The sequence below is a fragment of the Diadema setosum genome, chromosome 1, assembly GCF_964275005.1.
Source record: "Diadema setosum chromosome 1, eeDiaSeto1, whole genome shotgun sequence".
Taxonomy (NCBI): Eukaryota; Metazoa; Echinodermata; class Echinoidea; order Diadematoida; family Diadematidae; genus Diadema; species Diadema setosum.
This window is the reverse complement of record NC_092685.1, coordinates 26724967-26749580: the sequence shown is the minus strand read 5'-3', so window position 1 is coordinate 26749580 and position 24614 is coordinate 26724967. Positions and strand designations below refer to the sequence as shown.

Below are 24614 nucleotides of genomic sequence, written 5' to 3'. Positions count from 1 at the left end.
GAGAATTTTGGTCACAACGACTCAAATGTACAGAGACTTGGTGTATTGTATAATTATGTAAGTGCTTCGTTTATACAGTGTATTGATATCTGATGGAATTGCCGGTATGTGAAATGTGTATGGACTGTATGTGGTTGAGCAGAATACATGTATCAGTTCATAATTGTCTGTGTAGGAGTGTGTGTGCGTGTGTGTATGCAATATTGTCGACTGTTTTAATGTTGCAATAAATTTTTGTGTTTATTTATGCTGGTCGTGCTGTACTAATTTTTTTCTCGTACAGGCCTACATACATCATCACGTGAAAGCTCTTAATATTTTGTCACGATTTGTTACATTTGCAGCTGAATTTTTATTCTACACAGAAAGCATGCCAAACACTCATTTGTGTATACGTAGTAATGAAATATACACAGGGACCGAGTAACCGGACTGTGGCTTGAGGGGGGTGGGGGTCAGCTCGATCCACCCGCCCCCCCCCCCCCCACACACACACACACTCTTTTGGCTTGCAAAAAAAGGGGGAGAGGCACAGGGAAACACATTTTCGAGTTTCTGTCCCCGAGATTCCTTTCATTTTAGGCGGGGGACGGCGAACAGACCATTCACGCTTGATCCCCAAACCACGTCCTAACCCTAACCCTCTACCCAACCCCCTCCCTCCCCCCCCCCCCCCACACACACACTGGAATATTATGATACATATTATGTATACAAATAAAAGTAAGCTTTATTTCGATCACATACATGTATTCCAATTTCCACCACTCCGATATCGAGGTATCAACGCGCCAACGAACAAATATTGACTGTTTTAACACGCTGGCAGGTCACATTCTGTGATCAACAGTGCAACTGCTCTTGAGTTATAACCCTTGTATATTGACATAACGGTCGGTAATAAAATGATCAAGAACGCTCTATGCTTATGATCTCTGAACCGCCCCCTAACAATAAGCGACTGCAGTTCGAAGCGTATCTCCATTACGACGCAATAAACTTGTAATCATTTCGAAGATATTTTTTTTCCTTCTAATTTTGAGATTGACAGCGGTGTATAGTGTCGAATTTGATGAGCTATGGCTTCCGCCGCGACCGAACCAGAATTCGTCTTCCCTGACGTCTTCAATGATCCCGAGCGGGACTCTTTCCTGTATGGAACGTTCCCGGAAGGATTCGTCTGGAGCACCGCCACCGCGTCCTACCAGATCGAGGGTGCGTGGAAAGAGGACGGAAAAGGGGAGAGCAACTGGGACGTGTTCTCTCACGCTCCGAATCACGTGAAAGAACAGCACAATGGTGACGTAGCCTGCGACAGCTATCACAAGTAGGTTGCGGTATAGGGTCTTCAGAGGTGTCAGATTTTACAAATATTTCCCAAAACAAATATTTAAATGTCCGTTGGATGTTCATGATGTCGTGGGTCAAGGTTTTGCTCTTTAAACAGACATGTGGCCTGCAATTAATCTGCATCGATTACAATAGCCAAATGAATTTATTAGGCCATAATTTATATATATATATATATATATATATATATATATATATATACAGATATATTCTTAACGTTATAATTTGTGGCACCGTTTTCTTGTGGGCTTGGAGTTTTAATAGTTGTTTCTTTTCAGTAGTTTGTGGCCGACTGTTCTGCCTCGGCGGAAATTTGGCACTATAGTTTTCTGTGTCATGGCCATTTACCTCTGGTGAATTACATGGAGCACAAATTCGGAATTCGACAAGGTACATCGCATTTATTTTTCTCAGGGGCCATATTTAAAAGGGCAAGGTTGGTTTGTTCGATCGCAGGGGCAAAGAGGTGTAAGCAAGCCTCATTGTTTCACTCTGAGGAAGGATAACGCTGATGTTTAGGTTGGCGTCATACTCTCCCGATATTGACCTAAGATGGCCATACGAATATGGAACTGTCAATTTCGCATGAAGTGGACCCCAAACTTGGTTAAAAGCAAATAACGAGCCGAGGAAGATATACGATACCTACAGAAGGTCACAAGATTGCACCTGAACCAGAAGGCTACACGAAGATGTGATTCTCTAATGAGACCATCGCAAGATCTTTGGACTAATTTTGGCTTGCCATAGATTTTGCCGCCGCTCGCGAAGTGGCTGTCCGAGCCTGCAATACCCTCAAAAAACCCTGCCAAGGGCTGATTGATTTGCAACAGGATATGCCACTGAAACTCGCGGGACCTGTGAACTCTTTGAACTTATAGAACAAAAACAAACGAAATGTCATCAGTCCGGATACCGGAAAGGAAGGAGATTCAGGCTTTGACGTTATCATGGGCTTGCAGGTTGACATTGACCAAATTGCAATTGACCAAGAATGATTCCCGCCATAGTGGGGGTACTAATGGCATAGTGGAAAAGACTCAATTTTCAGTGGGAGGTCCCGAGTTCGAATCCCGTGAAGTGCCTAAAATGCTCTTACCTTATATCACGTCCCTCTTGACCCAGGTGAATAAGTATAGTACCTGGCAACTATAGGGTGATCATAATGACATAAGCCTTCTGGTAGAGCAGTGGAAACACTGAGGAATTGCGGATTTTGTTATATAAGTGTTTGTATATACATTTTCGTGAGGATAGCGAATGGCCCACAACAAAACCGGGCATAACCCTTATGTTCATCATCGCAAACGGCATAAATGTGGAAAATTATAATAAAATTGCGTCATCTTCAAGATGGGTGAGAGTCTCCATTGATTCGTCGCTGTATAATATTGACATGTGAGGCAAAATCACAGCATATCATACACGTGCTTGATGATGATCCATCGATTTGGTATTGATTGCCTTATGCAGTCCTTTCATATAATTTATATTGGCTGCCTTGATCCTACATGACAAGGGTTATAAGTAGACCTAAACGACCACAATGACAGGATATTCCCGTCCCCTACCCCCTCCCATGCACCCCCAGTACTACCATCACACAGCGCATATAAATCCCAGCCTGGATTGCATAATGAATCCTTACATTCTTATCGATGTAGATAGCAAATCTGTATGGTGCCATTCCACACTATTCAGTGCTATTTCTGCATTGTTCCACAAAACGAAAGTCGTCATTGCTATAGATTCTTTCAATACAACCGGACAACACAGTTTGACAGAAGGATACAAGTTTTTCATGTTGGTTTCATGCCAATTAAAGCAACACGGCTGCCAAGAGAAATTCGAAATAAGGTTATTGAAGTGAGAATTTGTACATAGGTACGTAGAAAACTTGTGAGTGCATGGTTTCATCCCGGGGGTTTCAATATCTCATTTTATTGTCGTTTGCGGTATAGGCCTAGATGCTGATATCAATGTTTCATGAACACATGAAACTTAACTTGGATAATAAAAGAAATCAAGGTTCGATTTCGATGAAACCTTCACCAAGATTTTTGTTTGCTTTCACAATTTCTCAAAGAAAAAAAATTAACATGACATATGGAATTGTATTTTTAAGCTTTCCCTGTCAAACGTTCTATGACAGATTTGATGATTTGCATTAAAAACATGGAGCAACGTCAATCATTGGCCACTGAATATTTCAGTTCATGTCTTTCCACACTGATTTTATTGAAGGTACAAAGAGGACGTCGCTCTCATGAAGGCAATGGGGATGAAACACTACCGCTTCTCCATCTCGTGGCCTCGCATACTTCCGAACGGCACACTGAGTAACGTCAACGAGGCGGGCATCGCCTACTACAACAACCTCATCAACGAACTACGAGACAACGGCATCTCCCCCATGGTGACCCTCTTCCACTGGGATCTCCCTCAGGCTCTCCAGGTTGTCGGTGGCTGGGCCAACGAGACCGTCATCGAGCACTTCAAAGACTACGCCGAGCTTTGCTTTCAGCGCTTCGGCGATCGTGTCCCTCTCTGGATCACATTCAATGAACCATGGGTCGTGTCGGTCCTGGGTTACGGCTTAGGTATCTTCGCCCCTGGGGTCAAGGAGATCGGAACCACGGTATACAAGGTGTCACACAACATGCTCAAGGCACATGCGCAGGCGTGGCACACATACGACGAGAAGTATCGGAAACACCAGGTAATTCAATTGCCCAAGGACGCATGATGGATTCATGTAAATCTACCTCCTAGTAAAGGAAAGGACTGTAAAGGGTGATTTTTTTTTTTCATGAATTCCTGGCGAGTTTTTACTTTGCAACTGATTGACAAATTGCCCTACATCGACGTAAATAAGCACTGAATTGATCAGTGTTTTTAATTTGACAATCAGTTGCAATGAAAACATCTCGACGGAAGAATTTCATGAATTTGAATAATAAAGCAGTACCCGCTGCATGCTATAAGGATTAGAACCAACACTTGCTGTCGGACCATGGAGCTACTAACAGAGACGAAAGCTCGGTGGTCTAGTGGAGATGACGCCTGTCCGGTGATCAGGAGGTCGTAGGTTCGAATCCTGCTCGAGTATGTACGCCCATGATTTTTTATGATGGCTACTACTAAAACACTGATCAATTCAGTGCTTTTTACGTCGATGTAGGGCAATTTGTCAATCAGTTGCAATGAAAACATCTCGACGGAAGAATTTCATGAGTTTGGAGTTTTTACTTGCTAAAAAAGAAGGTAGGCCTACATACCGCACGATTTCCGCACGGTTTCTTTTCCGTGTCATGATAGGTTCGATGGGTATACTGAAATGGCGCCAGATAATTGAAACTGCTGTTTATAATAGCGAATACCTTCGACAGCAACTCAGTACGTAAAAGTTTTACATCAGTGGAGTTAGATTTACCCTGATAGCAGAGACACGTCAGAATGACGTCAATTTCACGTCAGCGCTGTCGTCAGAAAGACGTCGTGAACTGTCGACAATAAAACTTTTTTGCTCAAATGGAAGAAGTAAAAAAGACGTCATATTTAGACGTCAGAAAGGCATCGTGCGTATGTCGTCTTTTTGACTTAAAATAAACAAATATAATGGACGTCATTTAAACGTCTTAGACTGACGTTAAAATGTCGTATTTTTACTCAAATTGAAGACGTTAAGAAGACGTCATATTTATGACGTCTGTCTAACGTCTAAGTGGTCATACAAAGACGTCTTAATGACGTTTAAAGTACTACTTTGAAGACAAAATGTCACGTCAGACATTGTCACGTCATAAATATGTCGTTTACACGTCAAGTTACGACCTGTTTGCGTATATTGATACAGAAAATAATCGAAGCAAATGGTTCGTGACATCGTTTTCAAGCCGAAACGGACTAATTAGTATATTAGCATTCCAAGATCTAATGAAGCTGTGGGCATCCTAAGGTACAACCTTAAAGGGATCGTATAGTTTTGGTTGAGACCCAATTTTAGGTTTCTAACATTTTTGGTGAGATAATGAGAAACCTCTTATGAAATATGAAAGAGCATGTAATTCCATGAGGAATTCAATGTTTATTTGGTGAAAATTGGTTTTGAAATGGCTGAGATATCCAAAACAGAGCGATTCTAATAAGTGTGGGACCCACACTTTATTACGATCGCTTTGTTTTACTTTGTTTTTTGATATTTCAGTCATTCCAAACCCGATTTTCATCAAATAAACTTTAAATTCCTCTTAAAGATATTTCCCTGTACTATTTCATAAGTGTTTTCTTGGTATGTCGCAAAAAGTTAAAAGCCCAATTCTCATCTCCACCAATACTGTACATTCACTTTAAAAATCTAACCTAACATACTCCTTAAAGGGCCCCTGAAATCCACATACATGTTGATTTGTGATGATTTATGATACCCTCAACATCACTTTTGTGGTGAAACGAATACTAGTATCTAGAAACATTCCATATATTTCTAACGATTTTTCAGCATACCTTGCATGTTCCCTCGCCATGTCTTTTGTTAGTCACATTAATATCACAGAAACATGCAAGTTATGCTGAGTCGAGGGGAAGGTGCATTCCAATTCTTTTGTTAAACATCTCAGTACTTTAGCAATGATTGACAGATGACGTCATCTCAGGAATATTGGTTTGGAAAGATTTTTTTGTTGGCGTTCCCAGGTTATCTGAAGAATAATAGAAGAAAAATCATTAAAAATATATGGAATGTTTCTAGATATTCGTTTCACCGCAAAAGTGATGTTGAGGGTATCATATGTCAACACAAATCAACATGCATTTGGATTTCAGGGGCCCTTTAAGTCCTTAATCCTATATACCTATGCCTTTGCCTACCACCCATTCCTAGTTATTGGACGGTTATATCATGTTGTTATATATACGGGCAAAAAAAAAATTGTAATGTTTCATGGCATGGTAACTAAACTAGGTGACAATTTTATAGTAAAAGATCTTACGTCATTTATTTGTCACTAAAATTGGGTAACAAAATAATGTCAAAAAACTGAAGTAAAGTTTACGTCATTAGGAGTTCCCTAACATGACGTGATGAATAAGTTTCAATTCAATCATAGTTTATTTCCAATCAACGAAAATCCAAAAAAGAAAAAAAACATAGTACAAAGTATACATGTGATGAAATATTGTTCAAACGTTTGCAAAAGATTCATGTAATATATAATTATACGAGACAAGTTATAGAACAACATATAACATGTACAATATTTAGGAAAACACTGTATAAATACTTCGTGGGAGAGCGGAAAATGAATTCGATTATTGAAAATAGTGATCCACTAAAAAGCATAGCTTGTCGGACGTGGATCGCTAGACAAATAATGAGTAAATTATATACTATTCTATAACAATATACATGTAATTATTTTGAGATACACCGGTTGGGAAAAAAATATAGAATACCAATGCTAGTGCCCGGACACTGCTCACTGAACCACGTGTACCGGGAAAATATGACAAGGACAACACGTTCGTACACACATTCGATTACCCACACGTATACACTGTAAGACGCGAGACAGTACCGAGAGGAGAGAAGACGGTAACAATACAAGTCTACGAGGAACAAAAGACAGGAAAGGAAGAGGAGAGAAGAAAGAAGAGAAGTCTGCACACAGAACACGCCAAGTGCTGCGACATCAGGACAGGTGAAGGCTCAAGCATGAATCAAAACAATTTAAATTATCTAAGATTATAGGTAGAAAGTAAATATTTTCTGAGTTTGTATTTAAATGTAACAAATTTGGGGGAATCTTTTAAACTATTATCTAAGTTATTCCAAAGTCTGGGTCCGGTATAAAGAAATGTATTTTGGGCATGTGCGGTTCTCATTAGTGGAAGATGAAATTCGTCGGATCGTCGCGTGGGATAGTTATGAACATGACTATTTCGATGAAATGAATCATGGAATATTTTAGGTAAAAAGTTACTGTTGTAATTAAACATAAACTGGCCAAGTTGAAACACATACAAATCATTTACTTTTAATATTTTATGGTCAGAAAACAAAGCATCTGTATGTTCTCGGGTATGTAAATTAAAAACAATTCTAAGCGCTTTCTTTTGCAGTAAAAGAAGTTTATCAAGTAACATCTGATATGTATTACCCCAAGCAAGAATCCCGTAGTTTAAATAAGGTAGTATCAAACTAGAATAAAGAGTTAATAATGCAGATGAAGGAAGATAATATTTTAATCTATTCATTACGCCAATGTTACGTGATATAATTGTACATATGTTATCAACATGATTCCTCCATGAAAGCTTGTTATCGACGCAAACACCAAGAAATTTAAAGGAAGAAACTTCTTCTAAGGGAGTAGTATCAAATGTTATTTTGCCTGGGAGGCTATCTAAAGAATTACTAAAAAGCATAACTTTTGTTTTTTGAATATTTAATGACAATTTATTTGCGTATATCCATTGTATAACCTTTTTCAGTTCTTCATTGACTGTTCTTATTAAAATGTTTGGGTCAGGGTGAGAAAAAAAAAGGTTAGAGTCATCCGCGAATAATATGAATGATAGTTTCTCCGAGGATCTATGAAAATCATTAATATAAATAATGAATAACAATGGGCCTAATAAACTCCCTTGTGGAACACCAGATGCAATTGTTTTACTTTGAGAGTCAAAGCCGTTAACAAATACAAATTGTGATCTTTCTGATAGGTAACTCGTGAACCACTCCAAGGCCTTTCCACGTATTCCATAATGAGACAGTTTGGCGAGAAGTATTCCGTGGTTAATCGTGTCAAAGGCCTTGGAGAAGTCCAAGAAGATACCTATTGTGTGTGAATGTGTGTCGAGTGCTTGTGTGACTTTGTCGATGAGGGCAAGTAGTGCGTGTGTTGTGCTGTGATTTTCCCTGAATCCAAATTGAAAGTTTGAGAATATCTCGCAGGTTTTAAGAAAACGTACTGTCCTGATATAAACTATTCTTTCAAGAATCTTAGAAATAGAAGATAATAGAGATATGGGTCTATAGTTATTGACATCATCCTTCTCCCCTTTCTTGTAAATAGGAATTACTTTCGCAATTTTCATGCTATTTGGCACATGGCCAGTTGTAAGTGATGAGTTGATAATGTGTACTAAGGGATCCACTATTTGAGGAATTATGTTTTTTATCAAATAGTTGTCAATTCCGTCATGGCCAGGACTTTTTCCTTCTTTCAAATTAGCAACAATCTTTATTATTTCTTCTTTATATGTTGGGTCAAAAAATATAGTTTTGGAGTTAGGTGTATCTAAGAAATCATTAAAAGATTTACTAGAAAGAGGAATATTTTGAGAAAGATTTTTTCCAATTGAAGAGAAAAAGTCATTGAAAATTTCCGCCATGCCAGCGGGAGTGTTGCTGGAGGCATTGCCCCACCGAATTTCAGAAATATTAGATGAATTGTTAGATATATTCATAGCATTCTTTAATGTTTTCCATGTGTTTTTAATATCATTTTTGTATTTGCTTATCTGATTCACATAGAACATTTTCTTCTGCGTACGTAATAATTTGGTGAGTGTGTTTTTGTATGAAACATATTTTTTCTTATTTTTTTCAGTGGGATTACATCTATATTTATAAAACAAATTATTTTTCCTGTTTATAGATCGTAATATAGACTGGGTTATCCACGGGAGTCTTGGAATTTGCTTATATCTATTTTTTATATTACGCAGGGGAATATGGTTATCGATTTCGGAGGTAAGAGTAGATATGAAATAGTCATAAGACAAGTTGACATCTGTAGTGTTGTATACAGAAGACCAGTCGATTTCTTTTAAACTGTTTTGAAGACTTATAAGATTATCTGCAGTAATCTTACGACGCTTATAATAATTATTTTGTTTATTCAGTTTAATTGGTACCTGAGCAAATATAGGAAAATGGTCAGTGATGTCTGAGAGGACGATACCAGACTCAGGAAGTGGAAAAACATTACAAAAGATGTTGTCTATGAGGGTAGCCGATTGGCTGGCGACACGGGTAGGCTTGGAGATTAATGGTAAAAACGAAGCAGACATTAATGTTTCTACAAATTCTTTTGAAGTGTTTTGGGAGTTACATTTCATGAGATCGATATTAAAATCGCCCATCAAAAATGTATCTTTATTAAGTATCATGGGATTTTGTACTAAATCCTGCAAAACAGTCAAAAAATCATTTAAATTCGAACGAGGGGGCCTGTAAATTACGCCAATCATAATATTTTTTCCATGTGGATTTATCAATTCAATAAAAAGGGATTCAAGTACATCGCTCATAACACTAATCTCCTCATGTATGATATATTTAAATTTTTTCGAGATGTACAAACCAACTCCACCACCAACTCTCTCGCTTCTATTTCTAAATACAAATTCGAATCCGGGTAAAGAAAATAAATGACTGATATTAGAGTTCAGCCATGTTTCTGTTAACCCTATGATGGAGCAAGATTTATGATCTGGGTTTTCTAAGAGTAAGCGCAACTTATCAAAATTTTTGTTGATACTGCGTATGTTAAAGTGAGCTAACAAAAATTTTTCACCAACTGTATTCGTGATCCGATTTTTATACTGATTTTCGGTCAAATAAGTTTAAAATAAGTGTAAAAAATATGTCAAAATCACGTCATTTCCTGGTCATTGACCAGTTTGACCAGCTGCGACCAAATTTTTGACGTCAGTCTGCTAGCTGGGTTGCTATGCCCTTTTCGTCCACAACAGTGACACTACACGTGCCACACTCATTTCTAGTCAGAGATGACTCAACGTTTGAGAGCGTGTTGGTAGAAGAGTCAAATTAATATTGAACAGCCATGAGATGAAGTTGTACAGCACTTATCGGTCATTATACTAAGAAAAAAAAAACATATGCGAAGCAATCTAAGTATTAAACTGCCTTACTGAAAATTGAAAGATTGTTCACATTCAAAACTCTATTTACTCTTTCTCCCCGTTTATCTGCAGAATGGTATTATCGGAATCACTCTCAATGGTGATTTCGCCGAACCGTTCGACCGCAACGATCCCACCAGCGTCGAAGCTGCCGACAGCTATCTCCACTTCCATTTCGGCTGGTTCGCCCATCCGATCTTTGTCGACGGTGACTACCCGAACGTCATGAAGACGAAGATAGCCGAAAAGAGCACCGAGCAGGGCTTCGAAACGTCGCGGCTTCCTCAATTCACCGAGGCAGAGAAAGCATTCATCAAGGGAACCAGCGATTTCTTCGGACTGAATGCGTACACGACGCAGTATGCCGTGGCGAGCAAAGATGGTGGCGAGTCACGCGAGCCGAGCTATTTTGCAGATTCTGACGTCAAGATTTGGCATGACGAGACGTGGCCCAAATCCGGTTCCATATGGTTACGGGTGGTTCCGTGGGGTATACGGCGACTCCTGAAATGGATTCACGGGCAGTATAAGTCGCCCATTTATATCACAGAGAACGGCGTCTCCACTCCAGACGTCTACGACCTCAACGACGTTCTCAGACAGAAGTACTACAGGTCATACATCAATGAAGTTTTGAAAGGTTAGTCTCTCTGTGCCTATGGATCTTTTATCCACAATTGAAAGAATCTTTGTCGTTTTTCATGTTGGTCAAAGTATTTATGATCGCAAATTCTGTTACCCTCTTGCGGGGGGGGGGGGGGGAGAAGGCTGAATACAAACTTGACTTTTACTCATGAGTTCGGGTTTATAAGTAAGAGGACAAATATTTTCACTTATTATCTACAGAAGCACAACATCCTTATAACAAGTAGATTTTTCACGAAACATTAAAGGCGCAGCTTGAAATTGAATCTGAAAATAACAAGAAATAGATGTTTTGATAAGGTTTTAAAGTAGATTTAACACTGATATCAAGGCATCGTCGTTATCAAGGTTTTGCCCACTAGATTTCTTTGTTGCTGATATCCCTTCAACTTCTAACTGTTTGCCTAAAACTAAATTTCAGTGCATTCAGCACACTAAGAAAGCAACTTACTGTGAAGAATGCAATGTAACATTTATCAACTCGAAAGCGTAGCACCGGTCAATAACCATTCAATTTGACTATGAAACCATGCTATTTTGTAACCTTCTATACTTTTGAACTGTGACCTCGCCTCCCTACCGATAGCAATAAAGGTCGACGGTGTCGATGTGCGGGGATTCACCGCCTGGTCTCTCCTGGACAACTTCGAGTGGGCCTCCGGGTACACTGAACGCTTCGGTCTGCACTACGTTGACTTCAACGATCCCGCACGTCGAAGGGAAGCCAAGAAATCGGCCGGCGTCTATGCGACGATCGTTGCCAACAATGGATTTGTCAGAATTTGATCTGTCTCATAGTGGACAATGGGTTAGTTTGGTTTAGCATTATGAGCCCATGGCTCGGCAGATCGACTGTATATCAGATGCTGAAAAACAATTATTCATCTTGACAGCATTTTGTCATTCAGAGAGCCTGTCGGTTGATTGGTATGTCAATAATGATTTAATATTGCATTAAGTCATATGCTGTTGGGCTCACAAAATTCATGTTTGAGCTGGAAGACTTGAGAAAGAGAATGGTAATAGTGACGGTGGCGATGATGGTGCCGAATGGCAAGGTGTCGTTGGGTTGTAATGTCTTAAGCTACATAATTATGAGCTAATCTTAAAGACAAGCTGTCAACAATTCGGCAAGACGCTGTAATTTTTTCCCTTTCTCCTTGCGAAAAATCTGACAATAAATTCATGAAAATAGGGATATTATTGCGGCATATAAGGGTACAAAAGACTTCCTAGTTTTTTTCTTTTTTTTAAGGAATGTAATCGTGTGAATGAAACCTGTGTAACGACGGACATGGGCACTATTGCTGCGATCAGTCAATGAGTGCAGATTAGGGACAGGGTATTCCAGTAACACATGTGTACAACAGTTCTTACTGTAAACTTCCAAAGCAGTCAATGAATATGATAGATACTTAAGTGGAATAAGTACTTCTTTATTCTGTCGTGATGTCATCCCTCACTACATGTGTCATCTCTCATTAAAATGGAATCTTGCAATAATTTCTCATAATCATAAATCTTGTAATCGATGGTGATGATGCCACACAATACGTTCCGAAAATGTATAAACAACATGGTATAGGGAATAACGTTCTGGCATCAGCAAAGAACGTTAGCTGTGTTGAGATTATGTGCTAGTAATTATTGGACAAGGTATCTTTTCCTATACTCCTCTTGACCAATTATGGTTACATGGAAATGCTGGGCTATCATTATGTCAGCGCCCTTCGGAAGAATAAAGCTAACACTGTAAGAGATCCATTAAGTAGCAGACCATAATTTATATCATTGCAGAATGCCAAGTCGTGACGAAATAGTAATATGCGTCTCTAAAGTCAATGCCAAGGCCTCTGACATGTGTGATATAGCTTAGCTGAGCATCTACTGAATAATGTCCGTTCAACAGGGTCAGTGGATGGAAGGAAATATTTCAGTCTGGAATATCTAGATGTATTTAGCAAGTCATACGTTTTGTTTTGTTTTGTTTTGTTTTTCAATCGATGAACAAGCAATCCTAATGCATGGAAATTGTCGTTGCGCCTGGTATTCAATTGCTGCATGTGCTTTTTTGAAATCAACATAATGACTTTTCCCTTTTTTGTGGAGTCTATTTTTTAACCTTGAAATGAAGTGAAATTGATGTAGAAAGTATACAAGTTTGACAAGCTATCCACAAATTTAAACAACGTTTCCTTCCACTAATATGCCAGTCCGCATGAATAATAATATTGTTTCATATTGTTTAATTCATATTCCTTTTCATTTATTTTTTTTTTTTGGGGGGGGGGGGTCAGTCATGGTTTGTTATGCTAGGTAATGTAATGTATCTCTTTACGCTCATTTTCTCTCTGCTACACTGTCGTCACGTTTCCTATATATATATATATATAATTTATGAAAAATCATGGGCATACATAATCAAACAGGACTATGTATGCCATGATGTTTTATAATGGCTACTACCAAAACACTTATTTACGTCGCAATAAAATCAACTCAAGGCAACAATTTCATCAATTTGAAGATTCATGAAGCTGTTCGCTTTCACTGTTATTTCTACGACAAATTTCTGTGTAGGTCTACTTACAGCTATATTATGACATCAAAGAATTAAAATCAATAAAAGTTGACTCCCAAAGATTAATTCAAAATGTGTTGCTTTCGATTTGTCGATCTTTTTTTATCAGCGTATAGTTTCCTGCATTTCTGCTTGATTGTAAAAAATAATTGGTAGTGCTTTCAGACATCATGCAATAATACACAGGCTCGGCACCATAGTCTGAAAACTCTTATAAGTGGCTGGAATTGAGAGTGTCTTATGTTCTTGACAAATGACGCACAGACAAAGTTAAACAAACGAATCTGAAGCTTGATAATGATGATTTTGAATTTTATTATGCACGTTTACTCACCACCTGCATGTCCTAAACTAACAAGAGTCTAATATACGTTCGCATCGCAAGCTCAATCAAGTGTACTCTACACTTGCATGACCTTGGCAAAGGAAAAGTAAGATATTTCTCATACACACAGGCACACACTTCTACACACGCACACACACACACACACACACACAAGCACACACGCACATACCCCCCACACCCACACACACATACAACCCTCTTTCCTCCAATAAGTATCAAATTCATCGAGCCTTCTACTGGAAGCTGCTTTTACTCCTGTAACTGTATACGTTGCGCAAATCAAATTTCCACAATTCAAAATTCTCTGTATTTCAAAGTTCGTTCAAAAAGCGCAAAGCAATGAAATTCTCTTCATAATACATTGTTCGTTTGACATCATAAAACAATAGAATGTTCTGATAATTCATTGGTCCTCAAAAGCAGTATTACATGCAGGGGCAGCGGGATCTTTAGTAGTGTGTGTGTTTGTATGTGTGTTTGTGTGGGAGGGGAAAGAGTCAATGGTTCACATCTCCCCTTCACCACGATTCGAAAAGAGACTTCGAGTAGAATCTTCTTGGAGTCAAGTATTTAGTCGTAATTTGAAGAATGCTCTTTCGATTTTTTTTTTTGGCATGTTTTCAAGAGCCAAAAGTGTTCCGCTGCTCCTCTTGCGATGAATACGTTGATAAAAGTAACAAATCATAACGCATTTCATTGAGCCATTCAAATTAATCTTTATCACAGAATGAAAGGTGTGCCATTGTGTATTTCTGATTAACGACGATATTACTGCCCACAGTATATTATGTACAGCTGTAATAAATATGTTTAACTTGTTGACAGCTTATCATATGCTATGAAAAAACAACAACAACAACAACAACAACAAATTACTTCGTTTTTTCCCCATATCACGAAGAAAGAGCCAGAGCCCATGATAAGAAACCCATCAGACAAGTAAGCGCCACGCCACTGGCTTGAAATTTCATCGACGTCCCTTTACCCGTTGTTGGTTGGGGTGACGAAGTCCCGGCCCCGGCAATGAAGCCGTTGTTGGCGATGATCTCGGAGAGCACTGTGGTTGACTTCTTAGCCTCTCGTGGTCGATCAGGGTCGGTGAAGTCCACGTAGTGGAGACCGAAACGCTCGGTGTAGCCGGCTCCCCACTCGAAGTTGTCAAGAAGAGACCATGCCGTGTATCCTTTCACATCAACACCATCCAGTGTAATAGCTGCGGATAAGGATGAGGGAAAGGTTCAATGTTTAATGTGATATCTTGCTAAGATTAAGAGAGGAATATAATAGGCCAAAATTAGAGTGAAGTTTCAATAAAAAACTGTCATTATTGATAGAAATAATTCACTTAGAATTTAATCAAATCTAAATTAGAGAAATGGTTTGACTTTCACAAGAATAAACCATGTGTGCTTGAATTATAAAAATGTTCGGTTCCCTCCTTGTGTTAGTAACCTGATCACTCTCGTGACCAAACCTTTCCCTATTCTCTTTTCTGCTTGTGTTCCCAGCACTTTAAAATTCAGTATTTTACCTTTGAGGACTTCGTTGATGTATGCGCGGTAATAGTCTTGCCGGATGACGTCATCTATTTCGTAGACATCCTTGGTGGAGACGCCATTTTCCGTCACGTAAATCGGCACATTGTACTCATTGTAGATCCAGTTGACGAGACGGCGAATGCCCCACGGGACGATCTTGAGCCAGCCAGAGCCGGACCCCGGCCAGCTGCCGTCTTGCCACGAGGCGATGTCGGAGTCCGCCCAGTAGCTCGGGTCGCCGTCAAGGTTCTCCGGCACGGCGACGCAGAGATTGGTGGTGTAGGTGTTCAGACCAAAGAAGTCTCCGGTGCCCCTGATGTAGGCCTTCTCAGCTTCGGTGAATTCAGGCAATCGAGATTGGTTGAAGCCCTGGGCGGCACTCTTCTTAGCCACTTTGGTCTTCATGATCTCAGGGTAGTCTCCGTTGATGAAGATGGGATGAGCGAACCATCCGATGTTGAAGTTGAGGGCGCGGTCGGAGGCGTCGAGGCTCGTCTGGTTGGTCCTGTCGTACGGTTCGGACCAGTCGGAGTTTAGGGTGATCCCAACTTTGCCATTCTGAATTAAGTATGATTGAAATTAGACACGTAAATGACAATGTCAAGCTTTGTCGTGAGCTTTGTTTTGTTTTGTTTTGTTTTGTGTGTGTGTGTGTGTGTGTGTGTGTGTGTGTTTGTTTGTTTGTTTGTTTGGTTTTTTTTTTTTTTTTTTTTTTTTTTGGGGGGGGGGGGGGGCTAAGAGTAAATAGCATGATGTAATTTCCAGCAGACTATCTTTGCCTATCCATAGGGAAGAAGACCATGGAGCTAGTGTATTACGCTATAATATACTAGTACTACTGAGTACTATAAAACAGTGTGCAAGCACTGATAATGGACATCACGTATTTGATAAGTTAAATTACGACAGTGTACTATAGAGAGCATCGATAGTGCTAGAAAATTTACCCTAGGTCCTATTATAGGAATTATTTTGTTTTATTCTTACCAAAAATATTGTGATGGTTGCAAGTTCTTGCAACCATCACAATATTTTTGGTAAGAATAAAACAAAATAATCTTATAATAGGACCTAGGGTAAATTTTCCTAGCACTTCCATGCTCTCCTATAGTACACTGTAGTAACTTAAATTATTAAATTACGTGATTACAAATGCAGCTGTGCTTACCTGGCTTGCCTTGTACTTGTCGTCGTAGCGGTGATACGCGGCTGCGTGGGATCTGATTATGTTGTGAGTGACCCTGTACGGGGCAGACCCAATCTCGGCCAGTCCTGGGGCGAAGATGCCCGTACCGTAGCCGAAAACAGACACGATCCACGGTTCGTTGAATGTGATCCAGAGGGGCACTCGATCTCCGAATCGCTGGAAGCACAGCTCGGCGTAGTCGGCGAAGTAGTCGATAATGTCCTCGCTGTCCCACCCTCCTTTGTCTTGCAGGGCTTGGGGCAGGTCCCAGTGGTAGAGCGTCACCATCGGCGAGATTCCGTTCACCAACATTTCATCGATGAGGTTGTTGTAGAAGGCGACTCCGGCTTCGTTGATGTTGTTGATGGTGCCGTCCGGGAGGACGCGAGACCAGGCGATGGAGAAGCGGTAGTACTTGAGACCCATGGCTTTCATCAGAGCAACATCCGTTCGGTACCTGCAATGAACCGTCGGACAGTCTCTTCTCTTGAGTGAAATATAGAGGTACTCTTAACTTGAACATCCGCCATGCTTTGGTCAACAAAGATAATGGATATCTCTATCTCCCCCCCCCCCCCCTCTCTCTTTATTACAAGATAGTGTGTACATCTGTATGTGTGTGTTCACGTAGCATTCTGTTGATAAGGCAATGAAAGTATGCTCATTACAGTTCTTTTTTTTTCCCCCACTGACTTGGTAGACTTCTGACCTTTTTAGTTATTATTCGTTTTAGGTTGACATAGACGGTCTCTATGTCTACGTTGAAAGATAATCTCTGAAATGTCTCATGAAATATCGTCATATCATCTCGACAGTGCTTACAGATTACTGACACTCTGACTTAATACAGCAATTAGCATTAAAGCCGGTGCTGAAATTTTTTCTCGCTGCTAATTTTTAGTCATATACTTTGCACACCACCTCTTGTAATTATGCTAATTAAGTCAATATAGGAACATAGTTGACAATATTTATTGTTGTAAATCATTGGTGTTTAGAGTTTGCAGAAATTGCCATCTGCCTGGTATTTCTGCGTTCAGCTGAATGTCATTTCAATTTCTCTTTGTACTTCTATTTTCATCGATAACATTGTGAGTTTTTGTCGCTATAATGATTTCGCTTGCCTAGTTCAGAATTTACAATAGAGAGTAAATGCATAATCATGACATGAATGCCATGAAAGAGCTGCAAATCATGGACGATACTGCCACCAAAATGCTGCAAACAGAAACCACACCATCAAAAATACGCATACGTCTAGATTCTCATGTAAAGCTATCAAAAATATTACATTGACAGAATAAGAAAAGGAAAGTACAAATGGCGCCTTACTTGTTGTAGCTGTCGCAAGCGACATCGCCATTTTGGTTGTAGGCAACGTGGCCCCCTTCATGGGTGAAATTGTCCCAAATGCTCTCTCCCTTTCCATCTGCGTTCCAAGCCCCTTCGATCTGGTAGGCGGAAGTGGCCGAACTCCAGATGAAGCCATCGGGAAACGTTCCGTAAATAAAGGCGTCCCGTTCCGGATCGTTCCAGTAATCGGGGTACACGAACTCGGGATCTGCTGCGGTAACAGCAACCACAAGACCAAGAAGTCCCACCGCCAGTACTAGCAACCGGGTTGTTGCCATCGTGCTATTATCCTACTTTCAGTGGTTTTAATGGGGAAAATGAGGCGTAAACCTTACAATCAGCCTCTTGCTCCAGCACTCAACTTTTCGGCAAGAGGTGGCTAGTGGACTGGGAGCTGAATCCAGTCGAGGCCTATCCTTTATGATTTCCTTATCTTTCCTCAATCTGTGCTACTATAGCGTAACTCCCGTAATGGATTCTGTTGAGTCAAGGGAGTTGTAAGGGTACAAAGATTTCAGTGATCATCACTGAGCTTTCGAGTATACAGTAATCAGTAACCTCCTGATGCATGTATACATTGAAGGATTAGAAGGAGTTTCGTAACTGATCTTCAGAGCTATCAGCCGATTGTTTCATGAAAATAAAGAAATAAGCACAGTACTGTGTCGCATTGAGCTCCACGTGCCTTTTTTATCCCTTGGTAAATAAGCGTAAGTGTAAAAAGAGAACGAAATGAATATCATCATTACTATATCCAATTTGTTCTCTTCCTGAATTGTGTTTCCAAAATGTCTTTTCATCTTTACGTGTTTATAGTCTTCCTGGATATGTTATGAGAGTTTCTCTGTAACGTCCTAATGCCAGTGGTGGAGTATAATATACTTATATCAACTCCTCGTTATAACACAGTGATGCTAAACGCTGAAGGAAATACTGTTAAATTTTGTTATTTCCTCAGCAGTTACATCTCCACTATTTCTTTTCCCGATGAAACTTTAGGCAGGTATGTTATTTGTTCTCTTTCACACGTCTTTTTAGCTAAAGTTTGTCAGTTATTTCAATCTTTTGCCTATAAAAAAGACTATAAATCGATTCAGTAATTTATTTCTTTTTATCACCCATTTTCCAAACGAATGCTACAAATCTTTACTTAATATTTGTCTTGTGTTCGTATTCATCTCGGGTTTTTTTTTTTTTCATTTCCTTTTCATCGCAATATACACATTGTGAAGCTGAATTCGGGGATCTTTTCCCACGCGTACTTCTTTAAAAAAAGGATAGAAAGACTTCAAAGAATGATGTCATAATATCTTTCACAGGCATACCATGCGTCAATTTATCAAATCCCCTTCTACATAAAAGCATAACAATTATAACCTTCTCTGTCACTGTATGTAAGCCTCCGTCAAAATTTATAACGTCATAATATCAAAGAAAATTATTTTTGAACTCTGTTTATAACACGTGGTTCTAAACATGTCAGAAGAAAAGCTATTACAGTCAGGAAACTAAAGCGCGTGCAAATTACAAAATGTGTTTGTTATGTAAGGCGCAAAGTGCGCTGAATTAAAGTGACCCTTCTACCTCACCACCTATCTTCAAAACACACGCACACACACATAGAAAAACTGGTGACTTTTGTTGATCCAGTGGTATCTTAAATCCTATTCGGCCGATCGTGATTGGGTGGTATCTGTCTGTGATGTCTTTCAGTAAAGTATTAACACCCTGCGATTTACCAAAGAGGCATCTCCTTGGATTTACCCATCCATAGCAAGGGGATTGCTTGTCAACATTTCTTTATGATAAGACATGTTTGTAGGCTTACAGATTAACTCGTTTTGTAACCACGTTCAAACATCAAAGTATGTACACTCAGACACACAGACAGACAGATACACACACACACATTTATTTAAGTCATTCATTTATCAATAATTTCTTATACTTTGTCTAGAATATTTAATCGTAGTACGTTGACTGGTTTAGTGCCTGATCAGATGAAAATAGCTTGCGTAACCCCTATGTATAAAATGTGATCCAAGAGAATTAAATGATTATCGCCCTAATTTTGTTTTAACAATTTTTGCAAACATTTTTTTTTTAATAATGAATTCATAACAGAGTTGTTAATTTTTTAGATTCATCGTAAGCGTTTACCACAAATTAATATGGATTTAGACGGGGGCACTATACATCCCAACTGTAGTGTTAGAATTGATAAGAAATATATATATTGAAACATTTGAGCAAAGTTCTTTGCTCAAAGTTTTCACTATTCATTATTCGTTTGAAATAGTTTCTGGTTAGTTTTTCTCTGTTTGTTTTCATTATATATATATATATATATATATATATATATATATATATATACACACGTCCACTCAAAGTAAAAATGTAACGGTATATTGGTAACATAATCTCAGTGCAATCTTGAACTCTCCTCGATTTTTCAAAGCAACCTCAGGCAAGGATAGACCCGAGAGACAAGCATTTCTTTCACTTCCTTCTTGATATCTCATAAACACCCAAGGAGATCGAGAAGGTAGTGAAAGAGGGAGAGAAGAACCGGAAGAACAGAGATTGAAATATATTTTATACATTTACTAGAATGTTTGTGTGTTGTTGTTGTTGTTGTTTTTTTTTTTGTTTTGTTTTTTTTTTTACAATGTCATGACCAATACAGTAGAGATCTCTTCTTTCTTTCTTTCTTTTTTTCTGGCACAGTGTGACTTGCCGCCATGAGAAGAAGAAGAAGAAAAAAAAAACATACTAAAAACTTTACTTTAGCTGAGAAGAAAAACAAGCTTGATTGCCATTTTAAGAAATGGTCCTTTTCGACTGACCTTCCAGTTTAGGGCCTTATTAATCTTAACTGTTGCTTATAGGTCCTTTTTTTTAATGTGTTTGTAATGAACCGGATGCCTCTTAATACATTGAACTTATTTGAATAACTGCATCATGTGTTGATATACGTTAATACTGTTCTCTTGAAAGGTGATACATGCACGTACATTTTGTAAATACTCATCTGTGTGTTTGTTTGAAAAATGTTTAACCATGTACAGCGTGTATCCATACGTTAATAAAAACAAAGAGGAAAAAACTTTCAAATATGTGTAAAAAAAAAGTATGCAGATTCAACGCGTAGACAACCTTAAAACATTACATGTACCAATCTCATCAGCAAATAATACTCTTATATGGTTATATCTTTCCATTGTGTCTTGTATAATAAACTTGGAAGCATTTCATAGTGTACCTATACGCAAATGCTCTATGGACAGACTGTGGACAGAGCATAACAGTATTTGTGTTAAAAGTGTTAAAAACATTTGGAATTAGGAAACGATAATAAAGGGAAGCAAAACAAAACCAGTCGTTGTGAGTAATTACTAATATATATTCTGTTTAATTCTGTTTAAGAAGAAACGTGATTTTTAGGTGTTTTAAAATAATTTTCATACGATTCGTCGATAGGGTAACTTGCAGTATGATATGCAAAAAAAAAAAAAAAAAAAAAAAAACATTGTATGGCCCTATCTCAAATATCTACATCGACCAATCTGACTTCAATTACAAATAGAATAAAAAAGACTGATGAAAATTGACATCAATAGAGCGTAGCACGTGACTCGGTGGACACTCGAGCTGTCCGCAGTGGTGGACGGATAAGCTTCTGTTTGTGCTTGTGTCGAGGTCGTTTCCGGGTAGCCATTGTTCCTAATGACTTCGGCGAAGAAACTCGCCGACTTCTTTGGGATGCGAGTTCGCTCGGGGTCATTGAAGTCGATGTAGTGGAGTCCGAATCGTTCTGTGAAACCGACTGCCCACTCGAAGTTGTCCATGAGCGTCCAGGCGACGTAGCCCCTGACGTCGACGCCGTCGAGTAAGTAAGCTGTGAGAAAACGGAAATGTATTTACATATTTGTATTTATTGTGAACAGAACAAATGAGAGTGAAATCCTGATAAATCAGGGAAATTCTGTAGCAAAGACGTTGAGGAGGACAACACCTCTATGATATCTAAAAAAAAAAAATGGTAATTTGTATGTTCCATTACTTTTGTATGTTCACTTCTTTGCAAATGAAGGTCAATTTCTACAAAGCACAAAACGCAGATTATTGAGCGTCGGAATATGTCATGAGAAGTGTCGTATTTCATGTATTTTTACCTGTGTGCAGTTTATACTGATCTCGTCATAATCCAGACAATATTCACTTATGTCAATATATGCGCTTATTTTCTACACACACACACACACACACACACACACACACACACACACACACACACACACACCAAAATCCACATAGTTATATGTTATTGTCGGAGATGGAAATAAATGAATGGCAATTGAATGAATGAATGAATTCGATGGACGTGCACATAATCTAGTCGGTCTTATTTTGAGACATAGTTGTGACAAAGCTGGATCGATCAGTAACAATAAGTTACCTTTGAGAACTTCGTTTGTGTAGGAACGAAGGTATTTGACTCTTTCCTCATCGTCGAGGTCATCAGTGTCGGTTGTTGCCATGCCATTCTCAGTGACGTAGACGGGGACATTGTACTCATTGTAAATCCAGGCCAGGAGCCTGCGGATGCCCCAGGGTACGATCCTGAAGCCCTGGTGGGCGGTGTAGGGCCAACTCTGGTCCTTGAAAGGGAGAACGTCCTGGTCCAGCCAGTAGCTGACGGGCAAGGAGACGTTGAGCTCGGGCACGGGAAGGACGAGGCTGCTGGTGTACGTGTTCAAACCGAAAAAGTCGGCGGTGTGGACGATGTATGCTTTTTCCTCCTCGGTAAACTCGGGCAGTCGGGACTCGTTGAACTGCGATTGGAAGGCGCTCTTCTGGGCAACCTTGTACTTCATGACCTCCGGGTAGTCACCGTTGAGGAAGATCGGGTGAGCGAACCAGCCAAGGTAGAACTGGAAGGCGCGATCGGCAGCTTCGACATGAGATGGGACGCTACGATTAAACGGCTCGTAGAAGTCGGAGTTTAGAGTGATTCCAATTTCTCCTCCCTGAAACACAATTCGATGAAAATTCATCAGAGAGTCAATAATTCTTATGCTCTGTTAAGAGAAGTTTTAAAAAAATTGTAAATTTATGAATTTTTAAAGGTTCTTAGCACATTTATGATAATGATTGGTGGGACATTTTTGCAGTGGACACAACAGCTAGTGTGTGCTGAAGTTTACAGTATTACACAAAAGTACAGCAGGATTCTTTGACGGCTGGGAAGATGTTTTATCATATATTATTGTTAGAATGGATATATTTATCAGTTTATTCGATATTGATCTTAACGATTGAACTTCAAGTGAGTGTGGTAAAAATATACGACCAAGTTTGTTAATTGCGTACCTGTATCCTACGGTAAGTGTCATTGTACGTGTGATACGCACGGGCGTGAGCTTTGATGATCGTATGAGCGACGATGTACGTAATTGTACCGTCGCCCTCAATCCCAGGCGCAAAATCTCCGTTTCCATGTCCCAGCATGGTCACCACCCACGGTTCGTTGAAAGTTATCCATAGCTTCACTCGATCGCCAAATCTCTGGAAGCACAGGTCAGCGTAGCGATTGTAGTGCTCGATCACGGACTCGTTGGTCCACCCGCCGACGTCCTGGAGGGCCTGGGGGAGATCCCAGTGATAGAGCGTGACCATCGGGACGATGCCGGCGTCTCTCATGGCGTTGATGAGGTTGTTGTAGTAAGCGATGCCGGCTTCGTTGATGTAGTTGGTGGTGCCATCTGGCAGGATGCGAGACCAGGAGATGGAGAAGCGGTAGTACTTGAGACCCATCGCCGTCATGATGGCGACGTCATCCATGTACCTTGAAAAATTACAACAGATCGACAACGGAATGAGGTGCTACTCTATTAATTGGCGTCATATCACTCGAATTTTGGCAAAGAACATTATTGTGTCATACATTCTCTAAGGGAATAATCTGAGTGTCATTATGGTATTCGTGATGACGAGATGGTGTTTAGGAGCACCAGTAATTTTCAACCTCAAGGCTGTCTACTTCACGATCGATAAACACAATAACTAAGCGAACTACATAGCAAAGAGAGCAACCCCCCCCCCCCCAAAAAAAAAAAAAAAAAAAAAAAATATATATATATATATATATATATGACGTCGTTGTCACGAAGACACATGAAACAGGACAGATGGACATACAGACAAAAAAACGCACAAACACAAAACATACGAATAATAATAAAGGACAATTCTATTCACCAATTACCAGACGACTTCATAAGATCAACAGGGCAACATCTCATGCCCTTCATGTTAGAAAATGATCTCATACTGCGTTCTATAAGCCATTAGATAGATTGACTATGTTTTGAATGAAGATGACAATCAAACTAATTCAAATCAATTCATGGGCCTACTTGTGGTAGCTGTCGCAGGTAACATCACCCGTGCCGTTGTTAGCGATGTTTCCCGGTTCGTGTGTGAAGGTGTCCCAGATACTCGGCCCCTTCCCGTCGGCGTCCCAGCCGCCTTCGATCTGGTAGGCGGCCGTCGACGTGCTCCACAAGAAGTCATCGGGGAAGGTGCCGTACAGGAATGCGTCTCGCTCCGTGTCGTTGAAGACATCGGGGTAGACGAACTCCGGCTCGGCTGCCGTCGACGTGCCAACGACGATCAGGAGAA

The 24614-nt window shown here is 39.7% G+C and overlaps 2 protein-coding genes across 2 annotated transcripts in view; one reads left to right on the top strand and one right to left on the bottom strand.

The window, feature by feature from the left end:
* The first annotated feature begins 1079 nt into the window (after nucleotides 1-1079).
* Nucleotides 1080-24614, top strand: part of LOC140229063 (lactase/phlorizin hydrolase-like) — a 33784-nt gene continuing 10249 nt past the window's right edge. Inside the window, exons 1-5 of the mRNA XM_072309325.1 lie at nucleotides 1080-1327; nucleotides 3595-4069; nucleotides 10354-10921; nucleotides 11513-11700; nucleotides 21360-21363. Of these exons, the coding sequence (XP_072165426.1) occupies nucleotides 1080-1327; nucleotides 3595-4069; nucleotides 10354-10921; nucleotides 11513-11700; nucleotides 21360-21363 (1483 nt within the window). The remainder of the gene's footprint in view (nucleotides 1328-3594; nucleotides 4070-10353; nucleotides 10922-11512; nucleotides 11701-21359; nucleotides 21364-24614) is intronic.
* On the bottom strand, nucleotides 14747-18208 carry LOC140232413 (cytosolic beta-glucosidase-like). The gene is made up of 4 exons (XM_072312548.1): nucleotides 17910-18208; nucleotides 16560-17034; nucleotides 15385-15949; nucleotides 14747-15066 (listed from the first exon to the last, which is right to left on the bottom strand). Exons 1-4 carry the CDS (start codon nucleotides 18206-18208, stop codon nucleotides 14747-14749), a joined length of 1659 nt encoding a protein of 552 aa, XP_072168649.1.